The 14706-nt window shown below is 35.2% G+C and overlaps 1 protein-coding gene across 3 annotated transcripts; it reads right to left on the bottom strand.

The window, feature by feature from the left end:
* Nucleotides 1-1751: 1751 nt before the first annotated feature.
* Nucleotides 1752-13809, bottom strand: LOC129317134 (uncharacterized). 3 transcript variants are annotated; one of them, XR_008594944.1, is made up of 20 exons: nucleotides 13579-13808; nucleotides 13086-13127; nucleotides 12900-12974; nucleotides 10947-10994; nucleotides 10715-10801; nucleotides 9479-9590; nucleotides 8783-8828; nucleotides 8600-8671; nucleotides 6852-6914; nucleotides 6613-6767; nucleotides 6457-6521; nucleotides 5139-5289; nucleotides 3976-4081; nucleotides 3744-3879; nucleotides 3255-3319; nucleotides 2950-3114; nucleotides 2658-2730; nucleotides 2514-2574; nucleotides 2169-2234; nucleotides 1752-2057 (listed from the first exon to the last, which is right to left on the bottom strand). XR_008594944.1 is itself a non-coding variant. In XM_054961491.1 (19 exons), exons 1-18 carry the CDS (start codon nucleotides 13580-13582, stop codon nucleotides 2537-2539), a joined length of 1503 nt encoding a protein of 500 aa, XP_054817466.1. In that variant the 5' UTR covers nucleotides 13583-13807; the 3' UTR covers nucleotides 1752-2057; nucleotides 2514-2536. The 3 variants fall into 3 exon arrangements, 2 of the variants coding, with proteins under 2 accessions (XP_054817466.1, XP_054817473.1); XM_054961491.1 differs by lacking the exon at nucleotides 2169-2234 and having other exon boundaries at nucleotides 13579-13807; XM_054961498.1 differs by lacking the exons at nucleotides 2169-2234; nucleotides 12900-12974; nucleotides 13086-13127 and having other exon boundaries at nucleotides 13579-13809.
* Between the last annotated feature and the right edge of the window lie 897 nt (nucleotides 13810-14706).

Genomic DNA, 14706 nt, shown 5'->3' with positions numbered 1-14706 from the left:
CCCAACTCATTATATTCAGGTAAAGTTGATAATTTGAGCAAATCAAACTTATTCTGCCAAATTAAACCTAACTCTATTTAAAAAACTCATATAATTAAACCCAATCTCAATATTCTAAGGCTCAGGACTTATTTGGGACCGACCAAAAAACTTAAATTGTCAATTTGTTTTCTTTCTATTTTAAATTTCAATTTTTACTTTACAATTAATTTTTTTATCAAAAACTATAAAATATACTTTTTGCAATTCTTAGAGAAAAGTAGAACACTCAAATTATTTTATTTAAAAAAATTATGGCTTTTATAGTTTAAGAATCAAGATTAAAATACATTTTCAATATTATTTTAGAATATTATCGATTAAAAATAATAAAAATATAACAATGTTGCTAATTTTTATTTTTTTAAGAAATTTTAAGAAAATATCTATAATAATGTGTTCAAATATATTATCTGTTAATATAAAATGAACTAAAATTTCAAATATCAATTAACATTTAATATTATATATATTAAAACAATGTAGTATTTGAGTATTCTAGCCAAGCCTCAAACCTAACCTGATCGAGCTTGATTTAAATTTGTTGAGCATATTCAAGTGCAAACATTAAAAATATATTATTTTGCAAAACCTAACCCTAAATATTTTCAAGCTTATTCAACATGACCCGTTACAAATTACCAGCAATAAATCCAGGAGGATGGTCCCCCATTAATGGAACGTTGCGTTTACGGGGAGTAAAAACCACCATGCATGAAGAGTTACAACTTCCTTTGGACAGGCAAAATTCGAAATAGAAAGTCGTTGCTTTCCCAATATAAGCGCACAATTAAAGGTGCTCTCTAAACATTTTAACAAACCCGACTACTCAAACAAATCAACCCAGACTCTCAGTTAATACTGAACTCGCCCTGCATGAACCTTATTCCTAAACTAGGCATCCTAAAACTGTTACTTTGATTCTCACTCCTATAAGAGCACCTACGTTTTATTTGCTTCCAAGAAATGAACAAGTCACTCCCCTGTGAACATTTTCAATCTCTTGATTCTCGATAACTTACGCACCCCAAAATATATTATAGTAAAAGGACCTCGAAAACCACAATCGCTAATAAACACTATATTTAAGAACAAAGCTCTACTAACACCCAGGCACGTTCGAAGGAGCACAACAGTCCGATAGGCAGCCAAACAATAATTAAAAAATAGATAAGGAAAACATAATTACACTTTCAGCAACTTCAAAATTTCCAACTTCTAGTACGTCAAATTTTCAGCTCTTAGGCAATTTTCAAATTTAACCCATCAGCCCCTTAACCAACATTTAATTTCGCTGTACAGAGACCATCCAGGATTATCATCCATGCCAGAAGTGTACAATGCGTAGGGTTGGATATTGTTCACGCCCTAATTTCAAGCAGCTATCCGTGTCAGATCAGTGTATCGCGATGTGACCCTTCTATCAGAACCTCAAATAAGACAGTACATAATTAACAATTTTAAACGAGACTTAAACCACTCAAACAGAAAAAAATGGATGGTTTTAGATTTTAGTATATTTTGAGTTGTACTGCGGGGGTTTAAGGTAATCATTGGAACTTTTTGTCGGGATTAACGAGATTCTTTGAATATAGGTTTATTACTTCCCTTCTAAAAAAACATAAATAAAAATAATTGATACAAGTCAATTAACATCAAACCAGATATTTGTTTAAATACCGTCATCACTATAGGAGAAATCAGCACAGAAATGTCTAAAATAATACCGCTACAACGGGTATAAAACCCGTCCATTCAAATTGATTTATATTTGGATTTGGAACATGAATGGGTGATTCAAGAAGGCTATCACCCGCACAATACTGGAGTAACCATGCCTGGAATCACCTCATAAACATACATGCGTGCCCATGCCACCGTCAATTACTCCCAACTACTTATCACTAAGTACAACCAAATTTCAAATCCCAAAATTAAGAACATCTCCAAATCGTCGCTCTCAATTATGCCTCAATACCTCCTCAGTTTACCAATGCAACATTTACTTCCTGTCCACACTGTTGGAATATTCCATAATTGGTAAACAGATTATTAAAAAAAAAAGCTCAAAAATAGAGTACAGCAGCTAAATATTTCTGGGTGCTCAATATACACAACAAAACTTTTACCTGGACAAGCACCGACGATTAAAAAACCAGTTTTACACCCTTGAGTCAGAAATCGAGCCCTAATACCTTACACCATGGGGGATCAAAATTCAAAACAAACATTTAACCTAATAACGAGATGTAGAATTGCAATATTTTTATTTTCATTTTTTATCGATATTTTTAATTGAATGTTCAATAAGGTGATTCCATCTCAGTTATGCAAATTGGTAGAGAGCACATTGCAGAAAAGATCCGCAAACTGTAACATCAACAGCTAGGTTGCCCGTGGACTAGACATTACATAGTAAGGAACAAACAATTTAGTGGCATATGATACAGCACTGCAGTTGAAAAGTTTCTTACCTCAAGTCAAAATTGTTTCAAAATTAAAAGCCAGTGACTTTTCCCACTGCAACAGTTTTTCCTGTAAGCGGAGATAAGCCTTGAGACTTCAAATATTGAATAGCAGGAACAAATTTTCAAGTGAAGGAAACCATCACTTCTTACCTTCTGTGCGAAGAGTAAACCTCCCAAGTTGGGGCAAATCAGCGAATTTCTCAATGCATATCATATTATTAACCTGGAAAAAACATCTAAATTATCATGGAAATAAACTAGGGAAACACCCAGAAACTAAATTACCATCAGCAACTTATATGAAACTCCAGAATCATCATGCACAAGCAGGAGGTAAGAACTTTATATGGTACTCGCACACTGTCAAATAATTTCCGCATACAGCAACACAAAAAGTTATCAAACAGAAACAGTTCCAAATTGACATGGAAATAACATGCACCTGAATTCGGCAGACAACAACTGCACCATTCTTCACAAAGAGAGGTTTCTTTTTCATTGGTTTCTTTGTCTTTGGATCAATTTGCTGTAGGAGCTCAACAATCTCACATTCTTCAACAACACAGTGGATGTGCAAAACAGCCTTGTACCCAGCAGTAAAAATAGCCTAAAAAGTGATGTAACAGAGATTAATCTTACTGTAGATTATATAGAAACTAGATAAGACATATAACTACAAGAACTTTTTAGCATAAGCATACTGAAATGAAATCCAAAAACCACACCCAGATGAGAGAGACTATTTACATTGTCCAGCAATTCAAGGATCTGCAGCTGAGCCACAAACTCTGTAGCAGCTGGTATTGGATTTTCTGCAAGAGGAAAAATAAAAACAAAAATCACATGAAAATATGAACAGCAAATAGACAACAATGTTTCAAAAAAGCAGTAGTGAAGTACTGGAACCCGTATTTAATTAAGAAGAATCCCACTCATGAAGATTTGAAATTCAAGTAATAAGATTGCATTTGTTTATTCACTAGGTGAAAGCAAGAGAATGGTGCACCAGCAGTACTGGTAGAAGTTACTAGAGCCAACCTGAAAACATCTCATGTTTCAGCTATTTCAGGGCATACTGCTAGTTAATTTCTTCATATCAGATGCAGAGAGAAAAGAATGAATTATAAGACAGATCACTCATTGCCTAATTGCAGCACAATTGAAATTGTTGGTGATCATATTTTCTAGATTATTCCACACTAGACAGAACAAAAGAAGAAAGCATAAAATACTTACCAACACTAGACAGAATGAACCCGCTTGCTATGTCTTCTTCTTCAGCACCAGATATTCTAACCCGTATATTCTCACCAGGTCCAGCACGTTTAACCCTATCGTCATCGATGAACACAGCAACAACTTTCACAAGGTCCTGCAATTTTTTTGGCAGTATTCCATGTTTATAAAGTCAAAAAAGAGGACAAGGCTCACACAACTCAAGGCATATTAGAGCAGAAAAAGATCCAACCTTATTGGGCATAACCAACAAGGAATCCCCTTCACGGACAGTACCAGATTCCACTTTTCCCATAACAACAGTACCCATGTCTTTGAATTTGTCAAGTATAGGCATCCTATTCAAATCAGAAGTTCAACAATAACAAAGAAATAGGTCATCTTTTTTTAGGGGGGAAAACTACATATTCTCAGCATAACCCTTAGGCAATCGACAGAAACATAACGCAAGAGCTGATACACCGAGAACATAGAGGCAATAAATATGAACATTTGAATCTTCTACAATTAGCATATACAGCTTTCAAAGAGAATTTTCTTGTAAAGCAGTAAAACCTTGTCTGATTATCCTTAATTTATCTCAGTACCTCGTCATTTTCTGATTTTCCTAGAGCCAGTAATTTGGATGGGTTAAGCTCAATTCGGACTGGATTCGATTCAAATTGAGCTTAAAATATCCTACCATATAACCAAACTCGACCCTAATCTCTTGGGGTTATTGCAGTCCAGATGCCCAAATGGTTAAATATTATTTTGTTTTATTTTTTATTTTCATCTTATTTCAATTTTTATTTTAAAAAAATATTTTGAATTTTTATATCATATAATTAATAATAAAAAGGAATTCAAGTATTCAGGTTTATTAGGACAGCCTGAAAAAGCCCAGGGCAAAGAAAATCTTTTAAACTCCCAAGCTTGGCCCTAAGATTTTTCATGCTCATTCGAGCAGGGCCGTAGGGCTTGACCCAAATTTTTATTTTCATCTTATTTCAATTTTTATTTTAAAAAAATATTTTGAATTTTTATATCATATAATTAATAATAAAAAGGAATTCAAGTATTCAGGTTTATTAGGACAGCCTGAAAAAGCCCAGGGCAAAGAAAATCTTTTAAACTCCCAAGCTTGGCCCTAAGATTTTTCATGCTCATTCGAGCAAGGCCGTAGGGCTTGACCCAAATTACCACCTCTAAATTTTCCCCCTCTTTTCCTTTGCACTCTATCCTCTCACAATGTTTCTTTTACCAAAAGAAGCAAGCAACAATGGCAGGCTCCCACACAGATGTATGCTTGTATGATAAAATGGCCGAAAAACTACTTGAAAGACAAATGACAATTTTCCCACTTACTAGATTACACAATAACAATTCATGCAAATAAGGTAAAAGATACATTACCTTAAAGGGCCTTTGGGATCTCGAGGTGGAGTGTCAACACTATCAAGGACTTCAAATAGGCAGGGGCCATCCCACCAAGGACAAGTGCTTTTATCCAATCTTGTTTTCATGTTTGCACCAGTCAGGCCAGATAATGGTAAAAACAGGACATCTAGTAAATTAAAACTTGAAAATTAGTATCGCATCCCTAACCATTTAGATGCCAAAGATCTAAAAATGACATTAAATATTTTATTAAAATAATTTCTTTAACAAGGGTTTCTCAGCCATTTTCACAAGCCTTTCAAGTAGCTCACCATTGAGATAGCTGCAAAGCAGTAAAAATATAATTTAAGGAAAAAAACCTCTGGAGAACAGCCTGATGGGCCTCAGCCCTAGTTCCTATTACCAGACAAGCAGCTGCTCAATAAAGTTCAAGTTCAACATTATGATAGAGAATCTAATAAACTTTATACCAAAGAATCCAGAAGCAAATCCATAAGTTAAACCTTTGATCTATTTCCTTCACTAGGGAAATATACTAAGATTCAGTAATAGTCATCTGATAAGACCCCATCTCCTGTCACTATGAAAACTCACAAAAAGGAGATATAAAAAGAAAGGCAAAGGGCAGAAAATATGGAACTATGGGTTTAGGAGAAAATCCTATGAGTAAAGACCAGCTGACACATCAGAGTAGGGGAGTAAAGCTAGTGTTTTGGCAGGGGCAATCTACTTTTTGGCTTTTTAAATCTATATGTTCGTGTAGAAGAAAAGTGTGGAGTATTTTGAATATTGAGAGTGGTAAGGAAAGCTCTGGCCTCTCGAATGCCAGGTTGGGGGTGGAGGAAGTCATCTTTCTTCATCATTTTATCTTCTGCTTAGTGTATGTTTGTAAGTGAGTGACTTATATTTTGTGATTGTTGTTTGGTGGAGTGTATTTTGTGCTGTTTCTGTTTCAGTACGTTGTAATTTTCAGTTCCTTATTTCGCTGTAATCCAACTTTGCTATTTGGTAATAGTAATTTTCAGTCCCCATTTGTGGTGTAGTTTCTGGTTTATGCTTGTTTAAAGCTTATTAGAATAGAGGGCTCCATCATCATCATTATGAAATAAATCCAGAACCATCCCAAGTGAATACCACTCTATCATGAGCTTATATAGAGGCAGTTGCCAGTGTAAAAGATACAGGATCTACCATCTCTCTAAATCAAGCAGTTAGAGCAAGCAAAAACAGAAAAATGGTGAAGTGGAATTGTGATAACAGGAATGAAGGTAAAAGACATAACCATAATATTGTCAAAAAGAAACTGACAAAAAATAAAACAAAACACCAATACCTTTCTTCACATTGTAGCCTGATGACCTAAGAAAAGGAATCATCTTTGACTCAATTTCATCATACCTAGAAACAGAAGCAACAAAGCTCTTCAAAATCATAAGTGAAGAAAGAAGAGCAAATAAGGAAGTAAGAGTGGGGGATCATAAGAGAGCACCTCTCTTTGGACCACTTCACAGTAGGTTCATCCATCTTATTAACCACAACAACCAGCTTAGACACCCCCAATGTTTTTGCAAGCTGGACATGTTCACGGGTTTGTCCACCTCTCTCATATCCAGTTTCAAATTCTCCCTTTCGAGCAGAAATTACCTGATAGAATAGGGAGAGATCATCATTTTCCTAATCAAACACTACGGAAGATCAAGAGGGTTTGACATATCATAATCCACTTACCAAAACTCCAATATCAGCTTGAGCCGCACCACTAATCATGTTGGGGACATAGCTTTTGTGACCCTACACAATAATTATTGAGGTGAGACAAAAGGGGTTCCACAACCAGGACGTTCATCCATTTAAAAGCATTTAAATTTCCAATACAGCGTCATTGTCATCAACAACATAAACAACTAACAAGCAGCCTTATTCCATTACGTAAGGTTAGTTATATGGATCACACATCATTGTAATATGTCAATAACCAACTCATCAGATATATCATTGACCAATAAATCCCTTTCAATAACTTCCAAGAGTATCCTTCAACATCTTTTTCTACCTCTTTTCATAGGGCAAAAGATCATCCACTCAACCCTCTTCACAATTGCCTCTAATGACTTTCTTTGCATATATAAAAGCCATATTAAACAATTTTCTACCATTTTCTCTCTGATAGATCGCCCAAAAATAATTCCTCATATATATAACTCAAATTTAAAATGTAGAATTTTTACCACTTATCAACAACGCACAGAAACCCTGTACCCTAATCAACACACAAAAGTACAAAACCCAGGACACATCAAGCCTCACCGTCCATGGTATAGTAGCCTCAATGTAGGAGAACTATGATGTCCTCTATTGAAGTGCTGCTTTTGATAAAGGATGCATGGCTGTGACCAAAGTGATGTTTACAAATTTCACCTCTATTTTCTCATGCCAGTCAGTGGTTCTGGTATAAAGGGGTACAAGGGCTATTTGGTTTTATCATCCGAGTATCAATAGAACAATCAAGAATGTAAAATCTTAATCATGCACAACTACAGCGCTGCATCTTCTAGGCAGAAAGGCCCACTTCATTGACTTTTCTTTGGAATAAGATGAGATCTCCAAATCAGCTTTGAGGCACTTGTCAAATTCTCAGCCAACATCAAGCCCAAGACTTTGGACCACTCCCACAATTCTCTAAAATCGATGATATGCCGTTCGTTTCTTCTTTCCTTCTGGTGTTGTGTTAGCATAATTATATTTTAGTTTTGTCATCATTCATTAGAGCACAATGATATCGTACAATTCATATAGCCAACCCATCTAGAAGGATAAGGCTTCTCATTATTTGTCATCATTCATTATTCAAAGTGTTAAAACTCATTCAGATTTTAAGTTGTATTGAATTAGTATAAATTATTTCAACATTGTCCCGTTCCTTGCCCCATCATTGCATTGGCCACAGCATCCAACAGGATGTTTCTGTGGCTTGCTACTGCACAACATTCACAGCACTGGAAACAACAGTGCTTCTTAAGTGGGTTAGGCAGGAATGCCCAGGTGATAGAATATCTAAATAGCGAATTATTTTTAAATTCCATTTCCCTTGTGATTATATCCAATAATCCTTTTTTGAGCATATCTTCTAATTCTCATGATTCTCTAGTTTAGAGTGGACTAGATGCTTGCCAACCCTCATCTCACGAAGCCCCACTCAAAATGTACAAAATAGCATACAAAGAGAGTTAACTTTCCATTTAATTCAAAACGAGAAGTAATTTCATATTTTAAGAAAGGAAAAGTACACATAAAGCAGCAGAAGATAACAAGCAATTGAAATGAAAGGGTAACCAAACAAAAGCATAAAGACACATAACCATGTGTATGTGCGTCACAACAAACTAGCTTCCATACCAGAAAATTGTTTTAGAGAATCTGTAATTTTAAAGCATGTAAAACAAATTTGAATAAGAATCATGAAATACAATACTCACAGGTGCATCCAAAATTGTAAACCTTGATTTTTCTGTCTCAAAATGCGCTCTCCCAACTTCAACCGTTTTGCCCTGCAATTGGGACAACTTATTAAAAATAAAAACAGAAAACAAGAACTGAACGCATTGGATAAAGGCATAAAGCATTCAACTTCTAATAGCCAATTAATTCATAGCTCGTACCTTAACCCTCTCCTCTTCATTAGTGTCCATTATGTAAGCCATATACCTAGTAAATAAAACCAGCAATTCATCATATATGTAAATAATGATAGAAAGATGGGTGGTTGACAGATAGATAAATCAATATCCTGTATAATTGGCAAGTAGAAGAACACCTTTTCCTCCTAACAAGCAATAGAATAACCAAAAAATTCAATGCACAAAATGCCGTAAAACTAACAAACAGGATAAGTAAAACCAGAAGCTATAAGACCTTGGCAGACATGAAGAATCTCATCAAGACAAAACCAAATTTACATTTTTACGTATCACTCATTTAATTTTATATTTTTGGCCAAAAAAATCGTTTAATATTTAATTATTCAAAATTTAATTTCATTATGTATTCATCTTCTTTTATTCTTTGATCAACTTGCATATTATAGTCCAATCTGTAACAATAGCACCGTGGTCACTGCTTCAATTGCATGTCCAGACACAACAATTAAACCATGCAAAATGAAATTGAAAAAAAAAAATTCATCGCTTCTTAAAAATATCTTCACTTGAAAAGACCAAGGAGCTCAATTCTTTCTCAATCCAAATTGAGTGAAGGTGCAAACTTAAACTTTCACAACAGAAAATTAATCAGTTTAAAAGCCAACCGCAATCAAACATGAATTTTTCAATCAACAATTGCACAGTAAATGAGCTCACCAGCTTTCTCTACTTTTGTCCTTTGCTTCTTTTTCATATTTTTGGATGGTGCGTTCATCAACCTGACCACTTAGGAAGAGTATCTGGCCACCAGTTGTAGACTTACCAGCATCTGGAACAAGAAGTTCAAATAGATATTACTGATTTTACCATAAAAAACTAAGGATTAAAGATACTGAATATGAATAACTACAAAAAACGGATAAACAGAAGAAAAAATTCCACAACTAGCCAAAATTTTATTTCTTAGCTCAATCACCAACGACAAGGAGGCAAGAATCAATCCCCCAAGTGCAAGTTCTCTTTGGCAAAGGATGTGATTGTGGTGGTGAAAAAGCCAGCAGTGCAGAAAATTGCCAATCAAAGATTTGGTGACAAATGCTCTTGGACTTTTTTGCTATCTATCAGTGCAACTCAGTAAAGTTGTATTCTATATTCACCAGGTTTAGCACCAAAAGGTATCCAAAGGATAGCATATACAATATGCCCATTTTGTCAGATTTAGTACATTTGATAATTTGATATGCAACTAAAGAGAACTGGTTTAAAGGGATACCTGACTATGTTATCCCAACTCCCATTATATTTTTCTGCTACTGTCCACAATGTTATAAAATCACCCTAATTTTCTATTCACCTTACGAGCTTAAAAAATTCAACTCACAAGCATGTAAAAACCAAATTTACAATGTTTTTGACCACAGAAAACCTGACTTTGGTTTTAAGCTCCATAATTTTGCTTCAAGATACAGATTCCAGTAAACATAAATTAAAACCACCAATATTTCACTTTATAAACTTCAAGCATATCCTATAAATGAATCCCTATACCTATTCTTACTCTTCCTCAAGTATTTACAAAGTTAAGGCAAATGTTCCAACCTTTCTTAAGTCATATTCTCAATAAACCAAAGATTTCCTGTTCCCTTGATCAACTTTGACTTTCAAAACATTGCAGCCAGACCAAGATTTGTCATGCGTTCACACTAACAACACACACACAACCAAAAAAATATCTGACCACTACAAAGCATATGTCAAAAATACAAAGGGGGCACAGAGAACCATAAAGCAAAAGGGCTAAATTACAGAAAGAGAGAAAGGGACGTGCAAGACTCAGGCCTTTAACTAAGACAATGGACATGACAGGCAAGTATGGCAGATCATTTAGCCAACCACAAGACCACCAGTTCATTTAAACCATATAATGATTAAAGAAACTAGCAAACAACTTACCAACATGACCAATGAACACAACATTCAAGTGTCTTTTCTTGTCTGTCTTCTCATCCTCTTGATCCTCCACTGAAGGAACTTCCTTATCTTTCAAAACATTAAATCAAAGTCACCAGCATCAGAAAATGGAAATTCCTAACTTTATTGAAAGTAACCTGTCTAATTTGAAACAATAATAGAAAATGCAAGTATGTGATAAAATCACAAACTAAAAGTGAAACATCCCGATTACCTTTAGGATCAGCCTGGACAGGCTGTGCCTTTACTTCCTGATTTAGACCTGAAACCAACGAGGTGAGACAAAAAAAATTAGTATGCTCTTCATCCTTAGTCAAAAAACCATGCAAAGAAACAGTTGGCCCTGTTTGGTATGCAGGCCTAAATTTAAAAGGATTGGAATTGACACTAGTATTGGAACTGGGATTGGGATTGGGATTGGAGCTTTCAAATTATGTTTGATATGAAGTAATAATTGTAGAGAATACTTTCTTTCATTTTATTTTATAAGTAACATAAATTATAAAAAGACTATAATAACCCTTATAATTTAAAAGAACTGCCAAAACCCATCTCTTTGTCACTCATGAATTAGAACCAAGCTCCCCCTGCCGCCTATCACCCTATTCAATGACATGGAATTGGAAGCAATACAGCAATGGTTCTCGAAGATTTGAAGGCAAATGCAACAACCTTGTTCAATGCAGATTCAAAGGTAAGAAGGCGAGTAGATGCGAGGAGATGTAGTGCTGGAGGACTACGGGAGGTAGACGGAGGGAGAAGGGAGGAACACAAAGGGAGAAGACTCGAACTAGTGGTGGAGGATGGCGGGAGGTATACAGAAGGAGAAGGGAGGAAGATGAAAGGAGAACGGCCAAAGGCAGACAAAGGAAGAAGGGAAGAAGACGAACCTGTCAATGGTGGAGGACGGCGCCAATGCCAGGGGCAACTATGGCAGACTCGGTTGAGTGAGTGAACGGTAAGGGATGGGGTTGGAGGCAAGGGTAGAGAGACAGGAGAGAGGGTGTGAGAATGAGGGTAATTTGGTCTGAAAAAAATCAATCCATGATTGATTTCCCAAGACCCAAGGAGTAGTGGGATTGGGTAATCCCATGTAGATGGGATTGGGCTATGCTCCATACCAAACACAAAAAGCTGGTACTAGCCAGTGCCAATTCCAATCCCATCTCTCCAATACTTCATACCAAACAAGGCCTAAGGTAAAGAAAGAGGCAGCAAGTATTGGGCAAAACAAGTGACAAAGAAGGGAGAGATGTTACAATTTCTATGTCTTTAGACTTTGGAAGCGAGAAATAATTTATTACCAAAAGTAGTAAAGTTAACCCCAACAAATTTAGAATTGTCAAGATGGAAGTAGATGATAAGCTTACAAGCATTATAACCATAAACTTTTCAACAAAATCCAATACGGCGAGCAATCCCTATGGTGTTATGTCAGCAGTTATTACTTAACATAAGTTGGATGTAACCTATACAGAAAACCTTTGCTTGCCAGAAGGTAACTTAATTATTCACTCGAAACCTGGTTAGATGAAATAAACATTTGCCCTGAAGAAAACTACAGAAAAAGGGCATACATGTTTATTCAAACCTATAATTTTCTTCTTTTTTTTTTTCAGACAACCCCCAAAAAATAGGCAACTTTCCTTGTTCTGTGATATCAACTAATCTCTAGAGTCTACAAATGACCAGAAAGCTCAGGTCAAGAGAAAAATAACTGACCAGAAAACCCTTTAAACACAACCACAAGGAACAGTGATGAATATAGATGCGTTTCTAATTCAAAAAAGGTTGACATTCTTTTTAGACACGTGAGGTTTCATGACTGATAGGGTTAATCAAGGGAAGGAAAAGTGCTCGAGTAAAATACTGTATAAAGTATCCGTGCATGTAAAAGCAGAAGCAGGTTGATCTCAAGGAATGGAGCTTCAGAGCAAAGCTTGTGAAAGGGAAAGAAAAGGATGGAAGAAAAAGAAATGCGGAAATAAGTCTTCTAAGTATAAATCATGTTATTTTTGAGCCAGATGAAAATTTTATCTGAACGGCTCAGCAACACATAAATCATGCTATTTTTCGAGACAGATGAAATTTTATTCTGAATCGATCAGCAACAAAAGGGTAGGTAAGGAATGAAAAACAACAGAACGAGCGACATCTTACTACCAACCTTCATCCATCTTAGCGGAATTATCAACTTCTTCTGGTTTTGCATCCTCCGGATTAACAACACCGTTATTGTCTTCTGTTAAATCTCAATCACAAATTGGACTCAAAATATTCAAAAGTAGAAAAGAAAACCACCAGAACATAGTAAGAACAAAGAAAATGAGAATTCAAAATGCCTTCCGATTACCTGATGAATCAAGCTGTAGAGAACGGATGTCCTCCTCAATATCTACCATTAAAAACAAAATTGACATGAACATCTACATCAACTCCCCGAGTTCCTCATAAGCCCAAAAATCAGTATCCGACTACTCACAAACTCATACTAGCAAGATCAGTATAAAACGAACAAAAGTCACGCCAAAACAAGAAAAGACGCGGTTCAATTATAAGTCGATCACCCTATTAATAAACCGGCAATAAATCAAGGCCCAGAAATGGAAACGAACACGACAACAACGGGGAAAATAATCAATGGTTCTCAAAAAGCAAAATATATATATATATATATATATATATCCGAAGCATAATCATTCGAATTAAGGCTAACGCACAGATCAAATACAATTTCGAGAAACCATAACCATGCAGATCTAAAACAGATTAATTTCAGGAAATGAATGGATTGAATAAGAAAAAACAGAAAAGCAACAACACGGCAAGGTAGATAAATCACATACCCATGGTGAGAGGACACAAATACTGCAGAGAGGCAAGAGTTGAAGTGAGCACGCAACTAGAGACCTAGAAAGCGAGCAACACAGGGAAGACAGTGTCTGGGGTTTTGTTCCTGAAGGTACTGCGCTACGCTGCCCCCTTTTCCCACCCAGTTCGAGCTCGACTATAGGATCCCGTTATTCGTTCAGCTCAAGCAGACTCATCCCCTTCTACAGTAAAGATATTCTAGGGTTTTCTCACCCACAAGAAATCACATCACTTGTTTAGATTTGACTTGATTTAATGGATATTTCAATGAATTCACTAAATAAATAGATAAAAATTACCCATTACCTAATTACCTTTACCTAATCATTTTAAAAATACGTTTAATTAAAATTAAAAGAAAATAACTCATACCAGGAGTATCATTACTTGTTTTATTAATTGTGCAAAATAACTCATAAATAGGAGTATAAAAAAAAAAGGCCCAGGATGTAACTTAAAAATAGGAATGAAGGAATTATTGTTTGTTGCTGTTGATATGGACAAAAGGTATTTAGGCATTTAATATTCAATAAATGTTAATATTATTAACATTAATAATAATACTAACTAAGATTAGCGTTATCACATCAGTATACCGCTGTAATAATATAATAATCTATATCTATATTAAAATCTAAACTATGAAATTTACAGGGACCTGTTTTATTTTTCTTTAATATAAAAAAATTTTCTCACACTACGTGCAACGTTTTTTCACTGTACGTCTCCGCATATATTATTAGGTTTTATGTAATTTTTCATCATACTGTCTTACTTTTTGTGCATATTTCAATTCAATTGGATTTCAATGTGAGAAAAAAGAAACATAATCTTTCAATTTTACCATATTTCGGTTTCACGTAATTGCACGTGTAGACAAAGTTAGCTTGCTTTTGTTTTTTTTTTTTTTTGTTTGTCCTTTCAAAGAATATCCCTAGCTTGGCTCCTACCTCCAAGAAAAGGAGACACACCTGCGCACGAATACAGTAGCTTTAAGTTCAAACTTAGAACCTCTATCAATTGAAGGAAATAGTGCTGCTACTAAATAGCTAGCCGTTTACAATTGGCTTAATGTTCAATCAAGTCTGATCTTCATGCCAAAA

This window comes from Prosopis cineraria, unplaced genomic scaffold, assembly GCF_029017545.1.
Source record: "Prosopis cineraria cultivar Desert tree isolate PC_DT_omini unplaced genomic scaffold, ASM2901754v1 PC1, whole genome shotgun sequence".
Classification (NCBI taxonomy): Eukaryota; Viridiplantae; Streptophyta; class Magnoliopsida; order Fabales; family Fabaceae; genus Prosopis; species Prosopis cineraria.
This window is presented reverse-complemented; position numbering and strand designations above follow the sequence as displayed.

Bases quoted from the DNA above. Each gene is read 5' to 3' on its own strand.
- LOC129317134 (XM_054961491.1), bottom strand. The intron at 9,591-10,714 runs GTAAGTTGTTTG...TTCTTGTTCCAG, and splicing joins TGTGTTCATTGGTCATGTTG to ATGCTGGTAAGTCTACAACT. The intron at 6,915-8,599 runs GTGAGTATTGTA...ATTATTGTGTAG, and splicing joins TTACAATTTTGGATGCACCT to GGTCACAAAAGCTATGTCCC.